The sequence below is a fragment of the Microcaecilia unicolor genome, chromosome 3 (genome assembly GCF_901765095.1).
Source record: "Microcaecilia unicolor chromosome 3, aMicUni1.1, whole genome shotgun sequence".
NCBI classification, from domain to species: Eukaryota; Metazoa; Chordata; class Amphibia; order Gymnophiona; family Siphonopidae; genus Microcaecilia; species Microcaecilia unicolor.
In genome coordinates, this window is record NC_044033.1 from 292,170,225 (window position 1) to 292,197,324 (window position 27,100).

Here is a 27,100-nt window from a genome sequence, read left to right on the forward strand (position 1 = left end):
AGATGGAATTGGAATGGCTGCGACCATGACATATTAATTATGTACTGCAGGCCGCGACTTCTAAATTGCCCACTTATATTCATAGAAGCATTCTGGTGAAACCGCTGCGAATGATATGGGGGGAGCTAGCAAAGTTCTGGTCTTTTGATGCATGGATTAATAGACTCCTACCCATCAGAGGGAATAGGGATTTTAGGCCAGGATTAGAGAGTAAACAAATCTGAAGCTGGGGAGATAAAGGACTGTCCCTAGTAGATGACTTTATAGATAAGGATGGGCATCTTAAATCTATGGATTCTTTAAATCTGGATTCTAATACATGGGCAGATAGATATGCCTTTAAACAGGTCTCTCACTACATTCTTACGCTGCCGAGACATCTTTTGGCAGTTGATGTGACCTCCAAATTTGATGATCTTTATGATATGCCAACAACAGACCCAGCTACTATATCAATTTTGCACAAAAGGCTGCTGAAGAGTAGAGCACTTAAAAACCTTGACAAGTTAGCTAGGACTTGGACAGCAGATTTACAGAAACAAATTAGTATAGAATTGATATGGAGCAGCTTGAGGCAAATCCAGGGACAGATTGCTAGTGCAGAACTGAGAGAGTGCCAAGGCCGTAGTATTTATAGGGCATACACCTCATTAGCCCGACTATATCATATGGGTAGGGCGGAAACAGCAACCTATGGGAGGTGTGGTGACCCTAATTATAATTATTATCATGCTATGTGGGCTTGCGCAGCGATCTCCGCTTACTGGGAGCACATAGCGAAATTTTTAGGAGAACTCCTGGGAAGAAGGGTGACATTGACACCGGAGACGGCCCTTTTGGGAGTCGACTTATTGAAGGGGAAAGGCAATGTCTGCCATAACCTGCTTATTTATAAAGCGTGCATAGTGGGGAAAAATGCATTTTGGTCAATTGGATACACTCAGAAGCTCCGTCGTTTTGGCAATGGCGCAATAGATGGCATGCCCTGCTCCTACTACAGCTGAGAGACTCATATTACAAACCCAAAACACAACGTAAATTCTACTTAATTTGGGAAAAGTATATTGATACCCTAGCCCCTAGGGCTCAAAGTTCTATACTTAATCGATTGCGCTTGGACCCAGCACACATGGCTAAAGGACTGGGTTAATGAGTTGGTCATTCCCTTAGATGAAGAGATGTGTTACTGCCTGGACGAGGGGAGTTCTTAGAGGGATAGGGAAGAGTATAGGATGGCTTTGGGATGGGAGGTAGGGATTTGGATATAAAAAAGTAAGGGGGAGGTAAAGGGGAAGAAGGGGGGGGGACTTTAAGAAAACACAATGATGATTACTGTATGTGTCATGTTCTTATGGTATTCATTGAGACCTGTTATATTTTACATGTGGTTTCCAAACGCTGTATTGTATACAAACAGTCATCAATAAAAATTGTTGGAAGTTAAAATAGTAATAAGGCAGGTCGAAGCTTGCCACAGAAGCAAAACCAAAAAGCCTATGCATTATCTGAATCGCTAGCCAACCAAAGAGAGGGAAAGGAGTGCAAAAAAAAGGACAAAGTCTTAGCAGAGAAAAAAAATTCTTTGCCCAAGTCTTTACAGAGGTGAATGTTGCAGTCATGCTCATTCCAAAAACCATCATGATGATTTGGATTAAATAAAGCAAATCACTTTAAATCTAGAAGATGCAGTAGAGCAAATTCATAAACTAAAGAGTAACAAAGGACTGGTTGGTATTTACCCTAGAGTTCTGAAAGAGCTCAAACATGATGTTGCTACCTGTTACTAGTAATCTGTAACCTTTTGTTCAACAGCCACAGTACCTGATGAGAGGATGTCCAATGTAACACTATTTTTAATGGGAATGAGTCAGTTTGGGTTTACCAATTTATTATATTCTTTCAAAGCTATAAACAAAGATATGGATAAAGGTGATCCAGTTGATATAGTGTATTTGGATATCAGAATCCAGTTTGACAAAAACCCTTGTGACTCAAAGAAATTTTAAAATTCATGTGATAGGAGGCAATGCCTGTGTATTTGGAAACTAGCTAAAAGCCTAAGGAGGCAATTCTATAACTGACAGCACAATTTGGGTGTGCCAATACCATATGCTGACTGCTAATTATGCACTCCGATTCCATTCTGGAATACTAGCATAAGTCTGCATTGGTGCGCCTAAATATAGGCCTCAAATAGTTACGCCACGCCTGTGGCTGGTGTAACTGTTGGTGCCTAAATGTTGCATTTTTGTGTTTAACTTACAGTATTCTGTAAGTTACATGCCTAAGTGGGATGCCGGTCCCTACTCTGCCCACATGTACACCCTTCAAATTAACACGCTAAGGGCCAGATTCTATAAATGGCACCCAAATTTGGGTGCAGAAAAAAAATGAGTACTGATCACTATTCTATAAACAGCGCTCCGAGTTGGCGCCATTTCTGCTATAGTGCTTAGTTGGTGTAAATCCTCGTGCCTAAATTAGGCGCAGATCCTTTGGATTCTACAATACTGCGCACATCTCTAGTGAACACCCCTGACCTGGCCATGCCCCATTTCCAGTTGTGCACTAAAAACAATGTGCACATTAATCTTTATAGAATAGCACCTAGCAAGATATGTGCATAAAATCAAGTTGTTGCCCATTAGTGCCAATAATTATTAGTGCTAATTGGCTCATTCATTTAAATTGCACACACCAAAATTTGCATAAGTAATTTTGAACACTTTATAGAATTTGGGGGTAAGTGGCATGCGCAAAATATTTATGGAATGTTTCATGCATAAGCGTGCATTATGGGCTAGGTTCTATATATAAACAAAAAAACAGCACCACGGGCCTTTAAAATGGAACAAAGTTCTTTAATGAATGAGCCTTGACCCGACACGGGCCGTGTTTCGGTGACTAGCACCTGCGCCAGGGGTCACAGTGATGACGTGGAAAACTTGGGGAATAACTCGAATATTTTCATCTACAATATTCCTTACACAGTGATGACGTGGAAAACTTGGGGAATAACTCGAATATTTTCATCTACAATATTCCTTACCCCACGTCTCATGTAGTAAAAGCTACAAAGCACCAAGGCACTTTCACTTTCTGTATCATCCATTTTGATACAGAAAGTGAAAGTGCCTTGGTGCTTTGTAGCTTTTACTACATGAGACGTGGGGTAAGGAATATTGTAGATGAAAATATTCGAGTTATTCCCCAAGTTTTCCACGTCATCACTGTGTAAGGAATATTGTAGATGAAAATATTAGAGTTATTCCCCAAGTTTTCCACGTCATCACTGTGACCCCTGACGCAGGTGCTAGTCACCGAAACACGGCCCGTGTCGGGTCAAGGCTCATTCATTAAAGAACTTTGTTCCATTTTAAAGGCCCGTGGTGCTGTTTTTTTGTTTGGACTTTAGTTTGTACTTTGTTCCCTCTCTTTTGTTATACCCTAGGTTCTATATATGGCACCTAAAAAAATCAGTGCTGGAAAAACCCCACCTAAGCAGTATTCTATAAGCCGTGCCTAAAATTTGGTATGGTTTATAGAATTAACGCTTAAGTGGAGAGGTCACATGCAAATTTAGGCATGGCCATTTGAACCTACAAAAATGTGGTGCAAATTCCCGCATATAAATTTACACACAAGTACTGTTATACAATTACGCATGTAACTGTAAACCACGCCTGCGAAATGCCATACTTCTTTTTTTGGATGGTGTGTAAATTTTAGCCGCAGATCCCTCACCTAATTTTACACAGGCAAGTCCCAATTAAATCTAATTAGTGCTGATAATTGCTTGTTAAAAAGTCAGTTACTGACTCATTCTATTAAATTGCTCATGCAAATTGGGGACACGCCTAAATTTGCGCTAGCAACTTTTGCAGACCTTTATTGAATCAAGGAATATGCGTATAAGTGTACATTACTCCTGGCTTTTGTAGTGCTTTCTCTGGGGACGGCGTGCGCCGATATATTTGCATTGCGAATGCATTTTTAGGGATAATGGAGCTTCTTACTTTTCCGGTATGTACCCAAGCAACTTTTTCTGTGTTTTTTTTTTGTTGTTGTTGTTGCTACTGTGGGTCTCGTGGAGTCTCTTGGCTGGGCTATGCTGTTCCTCTATTTCGTTTCAGGAGTACCTCATTCCAGTAATCTTATGCTCCTGGACATTCCCTCAGGTTTGTTCTTTTCCCCTATGCTGCTGTCTACCAACATTCCTCATTCTATGCTGGGCATCCATATTGGTTTGTTGCACTCTAGGTTATTGTGGTCTACACTAGTCTGCGATTACATTGTAGCCGCTAATTTAGATGTTCTTTGTCCCGCTGAAACTTGGATTAAAAAAGGTGAACAGCATTATTGCTATGATTCATTACCAGAGGGTTATGATGTTTTATGTCTGCCTAGACATTCTACTTCTTGAGGTGGTCCTACTGTCTTCTGTGCCTCCAGGCTTCAGGTAGTTGAGCTTCCAACTTTGTCAACCTACTCTGAAGTGCTAGTAGTCTGTATGACATCCTTGTCCTCACCTGTGATTTATCTTTTTTACTATCCTCCTTCTGTACCCCAGACTAACTGGGATTCCTGTCTCCATGCTGTTACCAATGCTATTATCCATTTCCCAAATATTGTGTTTTTGGGTGATTTCAACATACACTTTTCATAGTCCTCAGTCTTTCTGTGTCAGACATTTTCTTTCCTTTCTTTCTGACCTGAGTCTCGTACAGTGGGTATCCTCTCTGACCTGTCAGGGTGGGCACACCCTTGATCTAGTCATTTCCCCTACTGATGCATCTTTCCAACCGGTTTCATTCTCTTTTACTCAAAATATTCCATGGTCTGATCACTCTTTGATCTGATTTTCTATACTGTTTCATTTGCCACTCTCTTCTGATACCCCTTCCTTCTTGGTCTGGTTGAGTCGCATGCCTAGTCACATTGAAATTCTGTGCTCAGTGTGCAGCAGCAGCTGAGAAAGAGACAGTTGGGAGCGGTAATATGATTGAGGTCTATAAATTCAGGAGGGAAATAGAAATCGAGTTACTCTTTAAAAAAAAAAAAAAAAAAAAGTACAAAGACTAGGGCACACCAAGTTAAGTAGCAAATTTAAAACAAACTGCAGAAAAATAAAGTCAGCAATTAACTGAGGTCATCAGCATATTTGTATAATCACCAGATATGGTTATCAAAATTTTAAAAAACATACATACATTAGTGCTGCTACATATACAGTCAGGAGCAATGCATATGCCTGTAATATGCTGACTCCTGGCTGCTATCCATAGAGCAGCAATGTTCAGCCACTGCTATACCAATAGCCTAGGCCAGTGATGGCGAACCTATGGCAAGCGTGCCAGAGAGGGCACGCAGAGCCCTCTCTGTTGGCAATCGCGCTGTCCCCAGGGCGGGCCTGGGCGGGCCCAGGCCCAGCCACTTTCCCTCCAGGCCCGCCCACCCAACATCCCCTCGCATGTCCTCCCTGCCATGCTGATTACCTCCGTTGAAGCGACCGCGTCTTTGAAAACCCTGCCCATCTCTAGCCTTCCCTTCGTGAATTTGTTCCCTCAGAGTCAGTCCCGCCTTCTGACATCATTTCCGCGAGGGCGGGACTGACTCGACAAACTCACAAAGTGAAGGCTAGAGATGGGCAGGGCTTTCAAAGACACGGCTGCTTCGATAGAGATAATAAAAAAAAGATTTACATGCAGGGCATGGATGGGAGCGGGAGGGCAGGGGCGAGAAGAGAATTGCTGGGTATAGATGGATGGATGGAGGGCAGGGGAGAGGAGAGTTGCTGGACATGGGTGGATGGAGGGGAGGGCAATCGGTGGATGGATGGAGGGGAGGGAAGAGAAGACAGGAAGGAGATGCACATGGATGGAGGGGAAGGGAGTTATCAGCATGCATGCAACAGCAAAAATCACATTAATTATTCAAAAGCATGCCAAATGCTTTTAAAGTTCTGTTATTCAGGTTAAATTGCCCTGTTGGCACTTTGCGATAAATAATTAGATTTTGGGTTGCTGTTTGGGCACTCTGTCTCTGAAAGGTTTGCCATCACTGGCCTAGGCAGTTTACTTTAGGCCTGCTTTTCAGACTCCCTCAGCAGGCCTAAAGTAAACCGCTTTATCCATATAGTGCATTTAAATAATTGGCAGGTTGAGGGTTCTATATTTACTGCCCACCAGTAAACATTATTCCTTTTGAAAATTAGCCCACATATTTTTTCAGTCAATGCACAAGCAAGCTTCAGAAGTTGCTGCCAAAAGACATGGTAAAAGCAGTTAGCATAGCTGGGTTTTAAAACAAGCTTTGCCAAGCTCCTGAAGGAAAAGTCCATAAACTTATTGACAAGGGAGTTTTGGGGAAATGCACTTATCACTGGGAGTAAGTAGCATTGACTAGCTTCTTTTTGGGATCCTACTTGTGTTGGAAAGAGAATACTGGGCTTCATGAACTATGATCTGACTAAATACAGCAATGCTTCATCTTCTAAACCACAGTGGACGTTAAGATGAATATTTTAGATTGCTACCCCAAGATGACATATGAAAATTAAATTGATTTCATGGGTTCCTACTCCAACAAAGACATTTTAGGTACTATGGTATTCCTGACTGCAAGCGCCAGCAGAGATGGGAACATCACTAAGCTCCTCCTCAAAAAACTGCTTTTAACATTGCCACATTTTTAATTTCTGCATTTTATTTAATTTTTTTGCATGAGAAGTTACAAAAAAAAATCCTCACCCCATTTTAATTTAAGATATTGCTCAGCAAACATAGTATAAATACAGGTCTGGAGACTGGCAGCTTCCTTCCTCCCAACGATTAAAAGTAAAAATAAGCACCCAGGTAGAAGAATCCCACCCAACTGCTTCATTAAGACTGTAAACCAATTGGGTTTCTTTCAATAACTCTGTGCTAGCATTAGGGGGACTGGAAGAGTGTCTTGATGTAGGATGTTGGCTGAGGAAGGCAAACTGATGGAATCCGGTAAACTGAGACTAGGCCTTGGCTGCCCCAGCCTGGGAGGCCGTAAGCTGTTGAATTTTCAAGCTCATCGTCTCCATTACAGCTGAAGGAAATAAGAGAAAAACAAACAAAAAAAAAAAACCCATAAATTCACATGTTATGAGGCTGTTAATAATCAAGGATGTATAAAAAATAAAAACTACTCCTATAAGAAAAAAATAAAAATAAAGAATAAGGGATATAATAAAAGTGAAAAAGGACCGTCAGCCAAACAGACCTGGAGCTTACTTGCAATGTGTCAATTTAAAACTGCAGATCTTTAAGCTCCAAACACATTGTTAAGTCCTTCCCTCTGTATGGATTTACAAAATTACTAAATCAAGGATGAACAAAGCATTCTACACAATGCACAAATTAAACTAAATCGTCAAATATCCTACTTGATCACTGCAAGCATTTCCTATGTCTACAGTAAGATCTTGATTACATCAGGAGCTCTTCTAATCAGAACCAACTTCCTGAAATGCTTTCAGTGTCTCTACTCTTCTTTTCCAAAGAGGATAAGTGTGGCCCAAATAAACTGTACGTTTTATGTTACACCATTTTGGGTGAATATTAAATCCCAATAAGATCCTTAGCCACCTCCAATATTCTTGGGCCAGAATTAAAAGTTCCACAAAAGGTGATACTTTACTACTACTACTTAACATTTCTAAAGCGTTACTAGGGTTACACAGTGCTGTACAGTTTAACAGAGAAGGACAGTCCCTGCTCAAGGAGCTTACAATCTAAAAGGACAAATGTACAGTCAAATAGGGCAGTCTAGATTTCCTGAATAGAGGCATAAGGGTTAGGTGCCGAAGGCGACATTGAAGAGGTGGGCTTGAGCAAAGATTTATTATTTTTAACTGTGTATTTAGGGTTGCCAGGGTATTTATTAGAGTCATTGCCACTGGAACATGATTCAGCAATAAGATCACTAACAGGGTGAAGGAGAATAGAGCATGTTACTCTACCGTCAATAACTACATTATTACAGCAAAAGATAAGTGAATTTCACACTCTCAAAAACCATATAGAAGGAGGTAACCTGCATGGAACAGTATTTACAACCCTGAACAAAAGAGTGGCAGTTACAACTCTTAACAACCTTATTGGGTTGGCCATGCTAGTCAGTATCTGTCATCATTCATCTGTACTATGTTACTGGCTCTCTTTCATACTGGCTTCAGTTTAATATTCTGGTGCTCAGATTTAAGAATGTTAAGAGTATTGTCCCATTAGAGTTCTTGGAATTGCAGAAATATCAGCCTGCTTGAGCACTATCCACAATACAATATTTGTGTATTTGGAAATCAGTGCGGAAGTTCTTGGGCACTTGGGGTTTTTTTTCCAGGAGCAGTAAAAAGTACAGGCATGGAATACATTGTCAGTTGAGGTGTGTAAAGTTTGTAAGTTTTTTCCTTTCAGGAGACCTCTATTTTGGAACGCTCTACCTTTGTATATTAAATCATTATCTTCCTATGCGTTATTTCAAAAACATACATTTTCCAAAAAGGAGTGAAGACCACTGAATGCTCCTATGATGTTACCTTTTAATTTGTAATTCCCAATTCAATGTACTGGCTTCTAATTTGTAAACCACTCAGAACCTCTTAGGATTAAGCAGACTATGGGGCCGATGCAGAAAGCTACTGCTGGCTGCAGCATGTGGTTGACCAGTCTATGAGCTCATTATGGGGCCACACGATGTAGAAAGGGCTTTAGCAACAAAATTAACTCACGAGGTAGACATCAGCGCAGAGCATATTAGCTAACCCGCAGCAATGCAAAAAAGCTAAACAGCCTGTACACTGCAGCGCGAGAAATTTACCGCCAGTCCTCAACTCAGAACCCCTGCCCCGATAGCTTTCTATGTTGTTCCCTAGTTGATTAGTGCCCCTCCCTCAAGTGCCGAACCAATCCGAGCCCATCCCACCCCCACCCAAACAATCAAAAAGTCCTCTGTAGTCTAATGGCCCCCCTCCCTCTTCCCAACTCAACCCCTCTGTCCCCTAAAGAAAAATAATCCCTGGTGTCTACTGGCACCTTAACCTCCTCTACAAGGCTCCCCCTTGTCCCCCCCCAGACCCCTGTACCTCAAAAGAGGAAAGAGCCAGGCCTACTTGTTCCTGCCTCTTCAAAATGGCAATGCTCTGCACGGTGCATCTTGAGAAATTCCCTTATAAGGTAGGATGGCCTGCCCAGTGCAACGCAGGATGCACTGCGTGGGACAGGGACACCGCTCTTTTGAAGAGGGCGGTGCCAGAGGCAGGAAAGAGTGGACCTCGCTCCTACCTCTTTAGATGTACAGGGATCTTGGGGGTAGAGGAGGCTCGGGGAGGCGGTTGAGGTTCTGCTAGACAACAGGAACTATTTTTCTTTAAATAGGAGACAAGGGGATGAATCAGGAGGATGGCCACTGGACACCAGGGATTGTATTGCTGGGGGCCAGGAGGGAGTGGAGCTACTAGACACCCGGGCTTAGTATTTTTAAGTCAGGGGAGTTGGTCCTTTTTGGGGGGAGGGGGGGCAGGGAAGAAGGATATGCAGACTTCCGGAAAATTTATTTTTTGAATGAGGCACTGACAGAAAGGGTGATATTTCATAAGCTGCAAATTATTGCTTAGAGCATGCCACGTTGTTTTTGGAGCAGTAGTTTTATGGTAGAGCTGCATGCTGAGCTGGCTCTACTGCAAGGCTTTCTGCATCAGCCCCTATAAGAACCCTAGATGAGAATAGATTAAACTTATTTTGTGAGCATTCGGTGGATATGCAATTTTACTGTTGGGTTTTATGAGTTACTAGTAAAAAAAAGGCCCGTTTTAGACAATTGAAACGGGTGACAGCAAGGTTTTCCTCGGAGTGTGTATGAGTGACTGTGTGTGAGAAAGAGACAGAATCTGCGAGTGTGTGTGTGTGACAGAGAGAGTGAGACTGGGTGCAAATGTGTCTGTGAGAGAGTGTGTGTGCCTTGGGCCTCTCCCTCCCACCCAGTTCCAGTGCCCCCTCCCTTCCTCCGTGTTCCAGGGTCGTCCCCCCGTTTTTTTTTTTTTAAGTTTTTGTACAGGTGGTGCATTCCCCCCCTCCTCCAAGTTCCAGAACCCCCTCCCTCCCCCCCAGTTCCAGACCCCACCTTCTCACCTCCCTCCCTCCGATTTGCAGACCCCCCTTCCTCCAATTTCCCGACCTCCCCCCCTTGGAGTTCCTGACACCTGGACCCCCCCTGCCGAGACCCTCTCGAGCCCCCCTTCCCACCACCAACCCTCGGGGCTTCGGAGCCCATCTGTGAAGAAAGTTACGGACATAGGCAGGCAGATGCATAGAATGTTGGAGGTGAGAATTATTATATAGGATATTGCTTGTCCTTGATTAATGCTGATATTTTTCTGTACTTCTGTAGACAGCCAAGTAGCAAACAAATGAAAAAGCAGGTTGAGGAGAGGTTTAAACAAATAAAACTAAGAGCTTTGCTCCAGCTCCAGACTTTCACATCCATAACAGACATCTGAGAGAGCACCTCACCTTGTTTCATGGCATGTTTCTCCTGTAGTGCTGGCTGGATCTTTTCTATCTGCTTTGTTAAGAAGTCAATTTTTCTCTTGAAGAAATCTCTAGCATCGCTTGCAGTCTATACAGTATATATAGAATTAGAACCGGGGGGGGGGGGGGGGGGGGGATAAAAGAGAGAAAAAGGTTATGTTAAAAAAGTACTCATACATGATATGCAGCATGTCCCAGTAAAACTTCCCTGTACCACCCAATAGCTGAAGCTGCAACTCCCCATCTTCCCATGAATTTGATTCACTAGAGATGGCTCCCCTCCCTTCACTTTTAAAGATGCACCTATGGCAGAGCTTCCCAAACTGGGGGTCGAAACACCAAACAGGGTCACAAAACCTGCCTCTGGGGTCAAGACATAGGTGACATCTCCATAGGTACATCATTATTCTGCACCTTCAGGGAGTCACCCAGTTTTATCTGCCCTAATGTTTATTGGAGACTTGATATATCACCTTTCACAACCAATCAAAGCAGTACACAAAAATTAAAACCACAGAAAAATGAAAAGGCACACTTCATACTGTATATTTTTATTTCTCACCTATTATTCTTAACAAAAGTTTTAAAAGTAACACTGTTTAAGTGGTTATGTCTGTATACTACCTGCATGATGTAGTATCTTCACATGCTATGCCCCTTTTCATTGTTTCAGTGTTATGTATCTTTTTTATAAATAAAATACTTGGACAAAAAAAACAAAGTGGTTTCTGCAGGGCATCAAGGTGTGGTAGGCAGCAAACTTATTGCACCTTGATGAATTTCTCCCTTGTCTACTAACTTACATGTTAATTATATGCTTTATACAAGCAGCACCAACTCCTGAAGCACCTTCTCTCTTTACTGAATGATATTCTGTCAGATTGAAGGCAAATGCTCTCTTGAGATCTGCTCGTCTGATTAAGTCCAACTGTTTGATGTACAGAGGCATGTAGAAGAGAGATTAACAACTTAAGTTAATAGACTCATGAAATCTGAGAAATTGTCAGGAAGAAACTGTAGATATGCATGTTTAAGGGAAAAATGTACAGAACTGAACAGTCTGTACATGTATTTTCCCCTTCAACATACAATATCTACAGTTTGTTGCTGACAATTTGAGATTTCATAATTTGAGATTTCATAGAGTCTATTAAATTACTATGCTGTTTACCAAAGTAATTTATGAAACTTGGGTTATATATTTTATTAAAGAAATTATGCATTCTATGTTTTATGACATATCCCACCTTGGGCACTTGTTGGAAAGGCTATTATGCCAAATCTAAACAAGCATTTCTTACTTATCCACCCCCCCCCCCCCCAACAAAAAAAAAAAGGAAGAGCGGTATTGTGAAAGTCAGATCAGTGACTTTCTGTTGGATGTGTAGTATTTTGAATATATTTTTGACCAGCAAATTAGTATCTAAAAACTTATACAATTAAAGAATGTATTCACCTTTTCAACATAGTACCCAGTTCCCACATCTATCAGCACATGTTCTACATCATTAAGTTTGCCAGGTACATACATCTAGAAAAGTGGTTAAGGAAGGATGAAACCGATAAAAAGGAACAACTTGGCATGTTATGCTCCCTATCATATTCCATGAAACTCAACATCTCTGCTATCTGCTTCAAATGTGTATCAATAACATTTTCAGTAAGGTTTTGACACTTCCAGGCAAAGGGTTTCCCCAGCTTATCCACCTGTGTCTCATGACATCACAGCAGGAATGCCATGACCAATACCTCTAAATCCAAACCCTAAAAGGAATAACTGATATTCTTAGAAAGACCTTCCACTGTGACCAAGCTTCAAGCTTAAAAGAAACAGCTATTGCCTGTCTGCAGGGAAGATTTCTCAGTGGAACTACCCAGTGGTGTGCTGGAGCCGGCTTGCTCCGGCTCACGAGAGCCGCTTGTTAAATTTTGACAGCTCTTGCGAGCCGGTTGTTGTTTGCGGCTCCATTACAGAGGTAAGCATGGCGCCATGCTTACCTCCCCTCCCAAACATGTCCAGCGATTGTCCTTCGCCCCCACCCATCTTATTACCTCTCAGTTGAAGCGCCGCGTTATTTAAGCCCTGCTGCCCGTCTCCAGCCTTCCCTGCTTGCTTCGATGAGTTTGTTTGTGCCCTTAGTCCCGCTTTCTGATGTCAGAAGGCGAGACTAAGGGCACGAACGAACTCATCGAAGCAAGCAGGGAAGGCTGGAGACGGGCAGCAGGGCTTAAATAACGTGGCGCTTCAACGGAGAGGTAATAAACAAGATGGATGGGAGCAGGAGGGGACGGTGGCAGGGGAGAGAAGCCAATTGCTGGGCATGGATGGATAGATGGGGCAGAGGAGAGAGGAGAGTTTCAGGACATGGATGGAGGGAAGGACAAGAGAAATTTGGACATGGATGGAGGGCAGGGAAGGGACAAGGGAGAGAGAAGAAATGCTGGACATGGAGGGAAGATAGAGGAAGGAGATTAGATGAGGGAAAAGGAAGTGAGGAGAGAAACTGCACATGGATGGAGAAAATAGGCAGAAGCTGGATCCACTCTACAGTCAAGTCTGTGGAGGACCAGAAATGAAGAAGAAAGGAGGAAAGAAAAGAAATAAATGGAAAGGAAGCCCTGGAAACGGAGTCAAGGGAACAGATAGAGAGCAGCAGAATCAGATACTGAGCCAGCATGATCAGAGAAACAAAGTCACCAAAGGTAGAAAAAAATAATTTTATTTTCATTATAGTGTTTGGAATATGTCCACTTTGAGAATCAGGTGCTGAACGTTAAAAGTTTATATTTATTTATTTACTTATCTACTGCATTTTATCCCATATTAAACATGAATTAGATTGGAACCTGGGATCATTTAATTTTTTTTTCCTGGAGAGAGTAATGCATTGCCCCCCACCCCGGCTATAGCCAGCTCTGCAATTTTGGGGGGGGCGCAGAGGTGGACCGGGGAGAGCTCTTTGAGCAGGGACTGTCTTTCTTCTGTTTGTGCAGCGCTGCGTAAGCCTTGTAGCGCTATAGAAATGCTAAATAGTAGTAGTAGTAGAGCCTGTTAAAAATTTACCAGCACACCACTGGAACTACCTATTCCAGTGTACCCGCATCTCATGTAGAGCTTCAAACTGCTACTCTTGCCCCCCTCCTCTGCCACATGCCAGAATCCCATCTCTTAAGAATATCAAGGTGCTAACTTTCAATGCACAGACTTACAAAGTTACATAGGAGGTGCAATTTCAAAGCACTTACACTTAGACTTACAAAGTTCCATAGGTTACTGTGTAATTTAAGTGCTTAGAAAATGAGCCCTATAGTAACACATGTAGCTTTGTAAGTCTAGGTGTTTTGAAATTGAGCCTCTAAGTGTATTACATTCAAAATTAGTACTACAGGCGAGTTTCCTCATCCTCCTAATTTTCTTCTGGCTTAAATGACAGGTCACCTAATGTTTCCAGACCCTCATCTGGTCAACTTTAAAGTTTCTTAATAGCCCATAAAGCTCTCTTTTATTTTGCTGGAAAGGATACAGAACTGGTCAACGGGACAAGCAATTCTTTTCCTGACAAAGCAAACCAGATCATTTTTTGTTTTGTTTTGGGGGGGGGGGGAGAAAGGAAAACACAAAACGCGTTAATTCAGTCAGTGGAAAAGACATTCAAACAGTCCACATTAACAAACATTTTTATAAAAAAAATTAATTTGTAACAAGGGCATCAGCCATTTTTCACTTTATGTATAATCTGTATAAATAACCCTTCCCCCTGAAGATCTTGTGATAAAATGACATTACTGAGGGACAATTCACTTATTAGTAGGGGTAAAAAATTCCCAGCTGCAGGACAGCTGGTGCTTACCAGCAGCCTTGGTAGAACCACTATTGCTGCTGCAAGCCAGAAGAGGAGAGGGAGAAAGAGAAACTACAAGAGGAATTGGGAGGAGAAAAAAAAATTATGTAAGGTTATCTAAAAAATAAAAAATTAAAAATAAAAAACTCACAAGGAAAAGTAATTTTGCTCTAGCTCATAAAAAGCATACCTGTCGTCCAAGTTTCCTGAATATTTTTCAACTGCTGCTTAATAGTTTTTCAGTGACATTTTAGAAAGGATGTTGTAAAGGCAGCATATCAGATATTAGATGTCTATTTCAGAACAGGATCTGCCCACATACAGCATATTTTAAATACATGAGACGGTCGTTCTTGTGAGGGTGGCATCCAGCATAAACATCCACTTTACAAACTGAAATGTCCAAATTATGAACAGGGCAAAATAAGGGACACACACATATATATACAGTGCACTCCATTTAAGTGCACGTCGGATAAGAGCATGCTCTGTTTAACTGCATGCTGTACTTTGGTCCCGTTTTTGGCACCATCAATTTCTATGGGGCCAAACTTTGTTTTAACGCACCACTGATAAGTGCAAGATTCACTTATATGCATGGTTCAAGATCGCTCCTCTGCAGGAAACACTCCGCATAAGCGCACGCATGGAATATGGAAGCCGATTGGCACGTGACAACCGAGATTTCAAATTTACCGCCTCTTTAACTGCCCCAAGCAGATTAGGGGAAAGAATGTTGATGGAGCATGCACCAGGGTCGTCGTCGTCGTTGTGGCGGAACTGTACGAATAGAAGTTCTTAAAAAAAAATTAGAAAACAAAGAAAGTCAAGCATCTATTGCTAAACAATATGGTGTCAATCCCAGTCAAATTTCACGTGTCTTGAAGCAGAAAGACCAGCTTCTGGAAGACTGGCAAAACAATACAAATCCACAACGGAAACAAAAACGGGCGGGAAAAGCTGAAGAGGTAGAAGATGCTCTTTGGTGGTTTTCGAGTCGGGAGCAGACAGTTTCCTGGTAGCAGAAAGTCTTGGACTGACTGAATTCAAAGCCCTCTGTTGGATGGCTGAAAAGATGGAAGGAAAGGAACAGCATGGTGAGAAACAAGACGCTGATGACTTGGATGCTGAAAATTGGGTTGTTTCAGTTCTTCCTACCATCTTGAACGAGTTTGCACCTCGTGACATTTTCAATGCTGAAGAAAATGGTCTGTACTGGCGAGCAATTCCTGATGGAACACTTGCATTCAAACATGCCGAAACTACTGGAGGTAAAACATCGAAGGACCGACTGACAATCCTCCTTTGCTGCAATATAGATGGGAGTGAGAAGTTGGAACCCCTCGTCATTGGAAAGAACAAACAGCCCCGTTGCTTCAAGAAAGTTAAGCGACTTCCTGTGTCATACGAGGCTAACGCAAATTTGTGGTTGACTGGGGAAATTTGGAAGCAGTGGCTAAAGAAGTTAGACACTAGAATGCGGGCACAAAAGCGGCAGATTTTGCTACTTTGTGATAACTGTGCTGCACACAGGGATGATGTCAGGCTGTCTAACGTCAAGGTGGTCTTCCTGGCACCAAACACTACCTCTCTGATCCAACCTATGGATCAGGGCATAATAGCCAATTTCAAACAACATTATCGGGCTCTTCTGCTACGTCATCTGATGAGCGTTATGGATGACCAGACTGGCAAGGAGAAACGTGCTGTTGAACTGGCTTGTAATCTATCACTTTTGGATTCCCTACAAATGCAGAAAGAAGCCTGGAATCATGTTACACAGGCAACCATTGTGAACTGCTACAAGCAGGCAAGCTTTGTTAAGGATGTGGAGAGGGACGAAACAGATGCAGCTGTTGCAAACGCGTCAGATGAAGAGGTTATTACATCCCAGCTGGTTTTACTGAAGAGGAGTTCCATCCCTATGTAGCTGTTGATTACGATCTACAAACAGCTGACGACGGCACTGATGTTGAGATATGCTCCTACATGCAGGCAACAACGGCTGATGATGGAACAGATGAAGAAATGAGCAGCAAGGCACATGCTGATGAATTTCCACAACCTCCTCCTGTCACTTTTGCAAGAGCATGGGAGAGTCAACACTGTGCGGGCCTATCTGGAGGCCACTGGATGTCAGTGCTATGACAGTTTTTACCATCTGGCAGACGTAGTCTATGGAACTCACAGACCCAAGAGTGTACAGAGGACTATAACTGATAACTGACATTAGGCTGGCTTGAAGTAAACGGAGACTGTATACTGTACGTATAATAAACAGTACTGTACATATGTTTATCAGATGTCAAGCTTCTTTGGGTCACAACGGTTAAGTGTACGCTCTGGTTAACTGCATGCATTTCTTTGGTCCCAGACCCTTGCACTTAAGCAGATTGCACTACACATTATATATACAGCGAAAATACTTACCTGTAAGCAAGTATTCTCAGAGGACAACAGGCTGATCGTTCTCACACGTGGGTCGACGTCCGCATCGGCCCAAGAAACGGCAATTTTTTTCAAGCAAAAAATATATAAAAGTTTTGCCAGTCTTCTGGCGCACGAACCGCACGTGCGCGGACTTCCCGCCCGTGCCCCTTTAATCAAAAAGCATAGAACAAAGTAATAACTCCAAAGGGGAGGTGGGCGGGTTTGTGAGAACAATCAGCCTGCTGCCCTCAGAGAATACCTGCTACAGGTAAGTATCTTTGCTTTCTCCGAGGACAAGCAGGCTGCTTGTTCTCACATGTGGGTATCCCTAGCAACCAGGCTCACCCAAAACAATGAACAAGGGTCAATTGGGCCTCACAACGGCGAGCACATAACAGACCTGAAACCATAAACTAAGAGTGCAGCCTGGAACAGAATAAAACTGGGTCTGGGGGGGGGGGGGGGGGGGGGGGGGGAGTTGGGTTCTAAGCCACTGTGCCCAAACAGACTTGTCACGTTGGGTATCCTGCTGAAGGCAGTAATGAGATGTGAATGTGTGGACTGATGTCCACGTTGCTGCCTTGCAAATCTCTTCAATGGAGGCTGACTTTAAGTGAGCCACTGACGCAGCCATGGCTCTAACATCATGAGTCGTGACTCGATCCTCCAGAGTCAGCCCAGCTTGGGCATGTGAAGGAAACGAAATCTGTTAGGCAATTGGAGATTGTGCTTTTTCCGATAGCAACTCCCCTCCTGTTGGGGGTCGAAAGAAACCAACAACTGGGCGGACTGTCTAAAGGGCTTTGTCCGCTCCATGTAGAAGGCCAATGCTCTCTTACAGTCCAATGTGTGCAACTTGTCCTCCTCAGGGCAGGTGTGTGGACGGGGAAAAAATGTTGGCAAGACAATTGACTGGTTCAGATGGAACTCACCACCTTTGGCAGGAACTTAGGGTGTGTGCAGAGGACTACTCTGTTGTGATGAAACTTGATATAAGGTGCATGTACTACCAAGGCCTGAAGCTCACTGACTCTACGAGCTGAAGTAACTGCCACCAAGAAAATGACCTTCCAGGTCAAGTACTTCAGATGGCAGGAATTCAGTGGCTCAAAAGGAGCTTCCATCAGCTGAGTGAGAACTACGTTGAGATCCCATGACACTGGTGGAGGTTTGACAGGGGGCTTTGACAAAAGCAAAACTCTCATGAAGCGAACAACTATAGGCAGTACAGAGATAGGCTTAACCTCTACACGGTGATGAAAAGCACTAATCGCACTAAGGTGAACTCTTACGGAGTTGGTCTTGAGACCAGACTCAAACAAGTGTAGAAGTATTCAAGCAGGATCTGTGTAGGACAAGAAAGAGGATCTAGGGCCTTGCTGTCACACCAGATGGCAAACCTCCTCCATTTGAAAGAGTAACACCTCCTCGTAGAATCTCTTCTGGAAGCAAGCAAGATTCGGGAGACACCCTCTGAAAGACCCAAGGAGGCAAATTCTAAGCTCTCAATATCCAGGCCGTGAGGGCCTGAGCCCAGAGGTTGGGATGTAGAAGTGACCCCTCGTTCTGAGTGATGAGGGCTGTTCTGTTCTGACTTAAATACCAACCTCCCATCCTTCTCTTTCCATCTCTCCTTAATTTTATCCCTCCTTTATCCCTCCTTACCCTTTCTCCCAAATTACACTATCCTATCTACCCTCTTTTATCCTAGTCATATATTATCTAGCTCAACTTATCATACACTACTAAGCCCAACTTTACATTGTTTTCTACTGTTTTATTAAAATTCTATTAACGTTGTATTTCAAATTACTATGTAAGCCGCATTGAGCCTGCATTATGTGGGAAAGCGCGGGGTACAAATGTAATAATAATAAAAAAAATCTCCAAGGTTCTTCGGAGGACAACTCCAGAAGAAGAGGGAACCAAATCTTACGCGGCCAGAAGGGTGCAATCAGGATCATTGTTCCGCAGTCTTGCTCGAGTTTCAGCAAAGCCTTCCCTACTAGAGCTACTAGAGGTATGGGAGGATATGCATACAGAAGCCTGTCCAATATAGGAAAAAAGCATCTGACGCTAGTCTATCATGGGCCTGAACCTGGAACAGAACTGAGGGACCTTGTGATTGGATTGAGTGGCAAAAAGATCCACCGAGGTGGTGCCCCACACGAGGAAGATCTTGCGGACTATGCCCATGTTCAGTGACCACTCGTGAGGTTGCATAATCCTGCTCAACCTGTCAGCCAGATAAGTGGCTTGGAGAAACATGCCGTGAAGGCGAGCCCAAAGCCACATCTGGACGGCTTCCTGACACAGACGGCGGGATCCGGTGCCCCCCTGCTTGTTGGTGTAAAACATGGCAACCTGATTGTCTGTCTGAATTAAGATTACTCGGTTGGACAGCCGATCTCTGAAAGCCTTTAGAGCATTCCAGATTGCTCTTAATTCCAGGAGGTTGATCTGCAGACCTTTTTCCTGAAAGGACCAGGCTCCCTGAGTGTGGAGCCCATCTACATGAGCCCCCCATCCCAGGAGAGATGCATCCGTCAGCACTTTTCGTGGCTGAGGAACTTGGAATGGTCGCCCCAAGGTCAAATTGAATCGAATCGTCTACCACTGAAGAGAATTCCGAAAGCCAGTGGACAGTTGGATTACATCCTCTAGATGCCCCGCAGCTTGAAACCACTGGGTCCATTGAGCTGATCTCATATGTAGACGTGCCATGGGCGTTACATGCACTGTGGAGGCCATGTGCCTCAGAAGTCTCAACATCTGCCGAGTCGTGACCTGCTGAGACGCTCGAACCATGGACACCAGGGACAGAAGGTTGTCCGCCCTTGCCTCGGGAAGATAAGCTCGAGCTATCTGAGTGTTCAGCAGAGTTCCAATTAATTCCAATTTTTGGATTGGGGTGAGATGGGACTTGGGATAATTTATGACAAACCCCAGTAGCTCTAGCACCTGAATAGTCATTCGCATGGACTCCAGAGCACCCTCCTTCGAGGTGCTCTTCACCAGCCAATCGTCGAGATAAGGAAACACATGCACTCCCAGGCTGCGTAGCGACGCTGCGACTACAGCTAGGCATTTTGTAAACACTCTGGGCGCAGACGCCAGGCCAAAAGGCAGTACACGGAACTGAAAGTGCTGAGTTCCCAGACGAAATGGAAGATACTTCCTGGGAGCTGGAAGTATTGAGATGTGTGTAAGCATCCTTTAAGTCCAGAGAGCATAGCCAATCATTTTCCAGAATCATGGGAAGAAGGGTGCCTAGAGAAACCATCCTGAACTTTTCTCGGATAAGAAATTTGTTCAGGGCCCTTAGGTCTAGGATGGGACGCATCGCCCCTGTTTTCTTTTGCACAAGGAAGTACCTAGATTGAATCCCAGCCCTTCTTCCCCTGGTGGAAAGGGTTTGACCGGCTTGGGCCTGTAGAAGGGCGGAGAGTTCCTCTACAAGTACCTGCTTGTGCTGGGAGCTGTAGGACTGAGCTCCCGGTGGACAATTTGGAGGCTTGGATTCCAGATTGAGGGTGTATCCTAACCGGACAATTTGAAGAACCCACTGGTCAGAGGTTATAAGAGGCCACCTTTTGTGAAAAAAAACAACCTCCCCCCAACCGGCAAGTCGTCCGGTACGGACACGTTTACTGAGGCTATACTGAACTGGAGCCAGTCAAAAGCCCGTCTCTTGCTTTTGCTGGGGAGCCACAGTGGCCTTAGGCGCACGCTGTTGACGAGAACGAGAGTGCTGGGACTGAGCCTGGGCAGGCTGCCGAGAAGCAGAAAAGCAGGAGTGTACCTACGCCTAGCATAGAAATAGGGAGCACTCCTCTTCCCTCCAAAAAACCTCCTAGATGAGGAGGTAGTAGTAGACGACGCCGGCGGGAGAGAGAATCCACAGCATCATTGTGCTTCTTGATCTGGTCAACTACATCCTCTACTTTCTCACCAAAAAGGTTATCCCCCCGGCAAGGAACATCTGCCATCCACTGCTGGACCGAATGATCCAGGTCAGAGATATGCAGCCATGAGAGTCTGCGCATCACTATACCTTGGGCAGCAATCCTGGATGGTACATCAAAAGTGTCGAACATACCCCTGGCCAGGAATCTGTCATGCCTTCTGCTGCCTGACCACCTGGTGAAAAGGCTCGGCCTGCTCCGGAGGGAGTGTAACCACCAAGCTAGACAGTTGCCTCACCTAGTTCCGCAAGTGGATGCTCGTGAAGACTTGCTAAGATTGAATTCTGGCTGCTAGCATAGCGGCCTGATAACACGTTTTCGTTTTCCTCCCGAAAGAATCAAGAGTCCTAGCTTCTCTGCCTGGGGCAGAGGCATAGTCCCTAGTACTCTTGGCTCTCTTGAGGGTGGAGTCCACCACCATAGAATTGTGGGCTGAGATCTCATCAATCCAGGTTCACCGTGGATCCGATACTGGGATTCAGTTTTCTTTGGGATCACGGGGCCAGACAGAGGGAAGGACCAGTTCCGCATAAGGACTTCTTTCAGTACCTTATGTAGAGGAGCCATTGCAGCCTCTCTAGGTGGAGAAGGATAATCCAGGACCTCGAGCATCTCAGCCATGGGCTCATCCTCAACCTCCATAGGGAAAGGAATAGCCGTAGCCATTTCCCGGACAAAAGATTTATAAAGGACAGACTCTCCAGTGGAGATAGTCTCCAGTGGAGGGGAAAGATCAGAGGGAATCCCAAAGGACTCGTCAGAAGAAAAGTACCTGGGGTCTCCCTCTGACTCCCACAAACGCTCCTCTTCAGTATCGGATTAGACCGCCCTCAAGGCACTCCGAGACTGAGCCTGCCTCGACACCGAGGAACGATGTCCTCGATGGCAATGTTGAGAAGTCGACGCCCACCTAGACTGCGGTGAAGCTTCCTCCACTGACATCGAAGGGGAGCCAACCCAGGTGGCAGCCGACAATGCCGCAGGCGGCACTGTGGCTGGGGAGCTCTCCGCAGGAGAAGGGCCAGACGCCGCTGCAGCCGGTAGCACTGAAAGTGCAAGCATCCCCAACATCGAAGCAGACTGGCGCAGCAATCCCTCCAGAAGCTCTGGAAGCAGGGCCCGGATGCGCCCGTCGAGAGCCACCATCAGAAAAGGCTGTGGGTTCGGTGGAACAGGGTGTCAGAATCTGTGGAGGCTCGGGAGCAGGCATCAGGCTGCTAGGAGACCGACGCATCGGCACCTCCTGCATCGCGGGAGAGCAATCCCCTCTGCGCCGACGCTTCTCGGGTGCAGACTCTCGATACCCCGGAGCTCTTGGTACCGTGCAAAGGGGAACAATGACTGTGCTTCTTCGCCTTCGCTCGACGTCTCCTCAGGGCCGGGTTCAACGGTCGGTCCCGGGGGGCCTGAATAACATGAGGTCACGAGACAGGTGGAGACCCACTCGACCCCTCACTGCTCCCAGCGTGAGTAGTCTCTCAGCAACCATTACCTCTGCTCCAGTTGATGTCAACGCCGACCTCGGCTTACCGTGTTGGCACGGCCTTGCTTCAAGGAGCTGAACAAGCTGCGTCCAACCCTGCTGGGAGATAGAGAAATACTGAGAGGCAGATGGAGCTAGCCGTCCTAGAGGCACTATGGTTTTCAGTGTTCTCTATCTCCCCCTGCTGGTAGGTGGACACAACCCATTCGTAATGGATTCATCTGCTGCTGATGACAAGGAATGTCAAGATTTCAAAACAGTCTTAGTTGCTACTGGATGGATATATTCAGTTATCTTTGAATCATGTAAAGTGGAGGAGTGGCCTAGTGGTTAGTGTGGTGGACTTGGTCCTGGGGAACTGGGCTCGATTCCCACTGCAAGCACAGGCAGCTCCTTGTGACTCTGGGCAAGTCACTTAACCCTCCATTGCCCCAGGTACAAATAAGTATCTGTATATAATATGTAAGCCGCATTGAACCTGCTATGAGTGGGAAAGCATGGGGTACAAATGTAACAAAAAAAAACCCCCACAAAAACAAAGCATTATTTTCTTTTAAATTGTTTTAGCTAAGATATATTTTATTGCACTGGCATGTTACATCACTCAGTCCTGTGCTCAAAATTTTGGGGCAGTAGATAACCTAGATGTAACTGGCATCTGTCTGGTCATTGTCTTTCAATGAGCTAAGTCTGGCAGGATGAGCCACTACTACTGTGTGGAACCATACCCTTCCCCCAGAAGAGAAGCTACAAAGCAAGGAGCGCAGAGCAGAGAAAAAAAAATTCTAATTTCTTATGCTTAGATTGGTTATTAGCTGTATTGGCAACAAATTTTAAACAAAAACAAATACACAGTGTTGAAAGTGTAAAAAATTAAGACTATTTAAAAAAAAAAAAAAAATAGGAAAAACACTCCCCCAACCTGAAAGAAGAAAAAGAACAACAAGGAAACAAGTTGGTTTTTTAACCTCGTTCCTAAACCATTTGGCTGGCACCCATGCTTGCTGACATTTTTGCATCCCTAGTTTTATAATCAAGCAACACAGGTTTTGCATTATCCAGTAATATATTTTAATTTAGAAGCGAAAGGAACGACAAACCCCATCACCTGTACTGCAGTCTGTGGAATACACTGACCGCCACTTAATTAGCTCAATAGTTCCCTTTGCTCTGTAACCCAAACACAAGTATCTCTTACAATGTAACAGATAAAAGGATATCTCAATAATGTTTTAAGACTGGAATCATTACTTGCCTTCATTGGCTGTGTTTAGCACATTAAGACAATCTTTGGCCTCTACATATTTAGTCTGGACCAACTTCAGCTGAGCAACTGATGAGGAGAGAAACTCCACTTCCTGGGGATGGAAGAAGCAAGGGTTAGAAACTTTGAGAGATTCTCTGAGAAGTGTAAAAGCCACATCAACAGAATACCCATTAATGCTATGTGTTGTGCTTTGTTGTGTACCACCTTTTTAAAAACACAGCTACAGTTACTAGCATGTAATACTGAACTAGTGTGCATTAGTAGTAACTACGTACCACAGCATTAAAATATGATAAAACACACCAACATGGCACTACATGTAAGTAGTTCTAGTCAACAGACTAAGTCAAAGTAATTCACAAAACACAATGGGGTTATTATTCAGCCCATGGTGATCAGCTTTTGTTTTTCTTTTTTTTTTTTTACACACACACACCAACAGCTGCGGTGTTTAGTGTTAGGCCATGTACAGGTACTGGATCTTTTTATCTGGGGCTAATATAAGTGGCGCAGGTCCCGGTCAATATTCAGACAGGATCTGTGTAACTATCAAAAAAGATGCCTTGAGTCCCCCTGCTTCCTTCTCCCCCTCAGTTGCCGACAGTCAGATTCCCCCTCCAGGCCTATTTTAGCACCCTGGTGGTCCAGTGGGGGCAACAGGGGCAGGAGGTAAGCCCACTCACTCCTGCCCCTTGCAGCTATCTGTATAAAATGGCTGCCACTCACAGGGGATGGGTGGGTACTGGGGAAGGGGGTGAGTTGGGAGGATTACATAGGGAAAGGCCAAGTGCTCTGATGAGACCACAGAGTGCTCAGAATATGGTGGAGTAATATAGAGTGGGGGGATGGATCTTTAGTTGGGGGAATACCTGACAGTTCATTATTTTACTGACTGCAAATTGCACCTGATGTTTGTATTGCTTTATAAGCCTTCACTAAAAATTTTATTGAAAAACAAAATGGCTACCACTCATGGTACTACCGGCAGCCACAAAGAGCAGGAGAGAGTGAGCTTTGCTCCTGCCCCCCAATAGGTCACCAGAGAGCTAAGCTAGGCCTTTGGGAGGGAGGGGGCACCCTATCCAAGACCAGAGACAGTTGGGGGCTAGGGATAGTAGGAAGAGCAGCACAGGGGGCTCCCAGGGTTCAAGGCACCTTTTCAATAGTTATTTGGGTCCTGGCCAATATTCAGCAGACAAAATTAGTTTTTTAGTTTAGCTATGCAGATACGGCACCTGTATAACTGCTGGCTCCTCCCGTACCGCCCCACTTTTTTGGGGGCCAATCAGAGCCAATACTCAGCAGCAATGCCCAGTTAAGTGCAGCTTAATATCAGACATTGTGAGGCTCCAGGTGATTTAGGCAGGAAGAAGCTTCTCCTGCCTGCTTTAATTGCTTGGAATACCAGTCAGAATATTCCTATATTAAACAATATATCAACAAATACAATATCAAAGCACAATTCATTCAACTATTCAAATTAACACAACATATAAAGACAGAAAGCAAACAATACAATCTTACATGGGTGAACAAAACACCCTCCTTAACCTCTATGTTCTCCATTTGGTTGGCAATTATACAAATAGATGCCTCCCTTTTTAGTGAGAGCCAATTCTGTAAAGGTATCCACGTGCCCAGATTCCTTTAGAGAATACTACCATAATCTGACATTGTGTTTAATATTTAGGTGCCCACAGTTACACCAGCCATATACTCAGCATAACTGCAGGTACCTAAATGTGCCAAGGGCACATGTAACTTACAGTTACATGCATTAACTAGGCACTCTGCCCATTGAGCCTGCAAATAGGTGGGAAAATGTGGGGTACAAATGTAGCAAATAAAAATAAATAAATGTATACATCCCCCTCCCCTTTGCAACTATGCACTATAGCACTTTTACAGAATAGTGATTCCCAAATCTGGTCCAGGAGGCACCCCAGCCATCAGGTTTTTTGGATATCCACAATGAATATTCATGAGACAGATTTGCATGCACTGCCTTCAATGCATGCAACTCTCTCATGAATATCCATTGTGGATATCCCAAAAACCTGACTGGCTGGAGTGCCTCCAGGATTAGGTTTATGAACCACTAGTTTAGGGCATTTAGCCGTGCAAGTGCTAATTTTCTCTGCACTTATGCATGGAAAAGGTTGCATACCGGTACATACCCAGTTATAGAATTGCCCTTTTGGTGTGAAGTTGTCAATAAAACTAGAAGCTCCACTCTTTTTTTTTTTATCATAGCAACCTATGTTTCTAGCATTTGTTTAGTAAGTTTGCCTTGTGATTCAATAACATGACAAAAGTTTTGGACAGCTGGTGGGCTAGATGGGCAGTTTGGAAATATAGAAATAATAAGTAGTAATAGTAGTAGTAAATATATACGGCATCTTACAAGAAAACTGGATTCTCTGTAGGTTGCAACACCTTTTAACGACCAAAGTACAAATTATGATGTCAAAGTTATTTACAGCACGTATTAATATCATCCCGTTGTATGCAAAAATTCTTAAAAGTTCAGGTACCGCATCCCCTGTAGATAACTCTCACGTTGGGCCAAAAAGGCGAGAAAGAATACGGAGAGTCCGGTTTAAAAAAAAAAAAAACCCAAAACAATATAGTCATTAGGGTTAGAGACAAATGCTATATAAAACAGTAGCATGGGAAAAAAATGATTCTGATCTGAAGGTCTGCCTATACCAGTTACGTTTTCTTCATCAGCAGCACTAGCACCACAAATAACGGCACAAATCATATTCGCCTCCCCCTCGTTACGTCCCGAGACGAACAGGAGACTGCGATCTTCCCTCGCCCGGTCCCCAAACACCCTTCTCACTGGGGTTTCAGTGCGTTCATCCCTCACCTGGTCCAACTGGTTCTTCAATATCTCGAGTTGCTGCAGAGAGAGCTCCGAGATATTCACCGCCTGCGCCATTCCTGGAGGCCGTACCCGGAAGAGGCATAAACGCAAAGGTGGTGCCGCTCTAGCCATACACTCTGTGGCTGTGGAAGTAAAAAATCCATCATGCACAGGCACTGGATATTATAGCAGCAGACCAAAAGTGGGAGGGCACTCTAGCCTGCTTCTCCACGCTCGATGATTGTACTCAGCTTTACAAGGTTCTATTAGGAATGGATTTAAGGTTAGACGGCTTCTCCTCCCGAATTCCGAAGGGCCAGACATCTCGGTCCCTTGAAATTGTACTTCCGATCTTTGCAATTTTCTTATTAGGTCTTCTCTTCAACATTCACAGTTTTTGTTTGGTATATAGTTTCCTGGAAAAGGGGAAGGGGTCGAGTTGGGGTAAATATAAAGAAGTATGTTAATAATTAATGCAAGGTAATTTGTTGCATTTATGAAATGTTTTACTAAACAAACGGAAGCATCCCTTTCATACTTAAAGGTTGAGAACCAATTGTTTGGGGGGGGGGGGTTTATTTGGTTTTTAGCTCACATTTTTTAAAATCTCAGTACTTTTTATTTAATTGAAAATTAACATAATCTTGCAGATAAAGAAAAAACAACTAGCTATAATACTAATGTTAAA

At 44.0% G+C, this 27,100-nt stretch overlaps 1 protein-coding gene across 1 annotated transcript; it reads right to left on the reverse strand.

The window, feature by feature from the left end:
* Nucleotides 1-6,670: 6,670 nt before the first annotated feature.
* PFDN5 (prefoldin subunit 5) lies at nucleotides 6,671-26,528 on the reverse strand. The gene is made up of 6 exons (XM_030198170.1): nucleotides 26,416-26,528; nucleotides 23,532-23,634; nucleotides 14,081-14,112; nucleotides 12,013-12,087; nucleotides 10,539-10,644; nucleotides 6,671-7,077 (listed from the first exon to the last, which is right to left on the reverse strand). The coding sequence occupies exons 1-6, from the start codon at nucleotides 26,485-26,487 to the stop codon at nucleotides 7,007-7,009; spliced, it is 459 nt and encodes a 152-aa protein (XP_030054030.1). The 5' UTR covers nucleotides 26,488-26,528; the 3' UTR covers nucleotides 6,671-7,006.
* Between the last annotated feature and the right edge of the window lie 572 nt (nucleotides 26,529-27,100).

Bases quoted from the DNA above. Each gene is read 5' to 3' on its own strand.
- PFDN5 (XM_030198170.1), bottom strand. From the start codon at position 26,487: ATGGCGCAGGCGGTGAATATCTCGGAGCTCTCTCTGCAGCAACTCGAG. The intron at 23,635-26,415 runs GTGAGGGATGAA...TTCCATCCCCAG, and splicing joins TGAAGAACCAGTTGGACCAG to GAAGTGGAGTTTCTCTCCTC. The intron at 10,645-12,012 runs GTGAATACATTC...TATACTGTATAG, and splicing joins CTGGGTACTATGTTGAAAAG to ACTGCAAGCGATGCTAGAGA.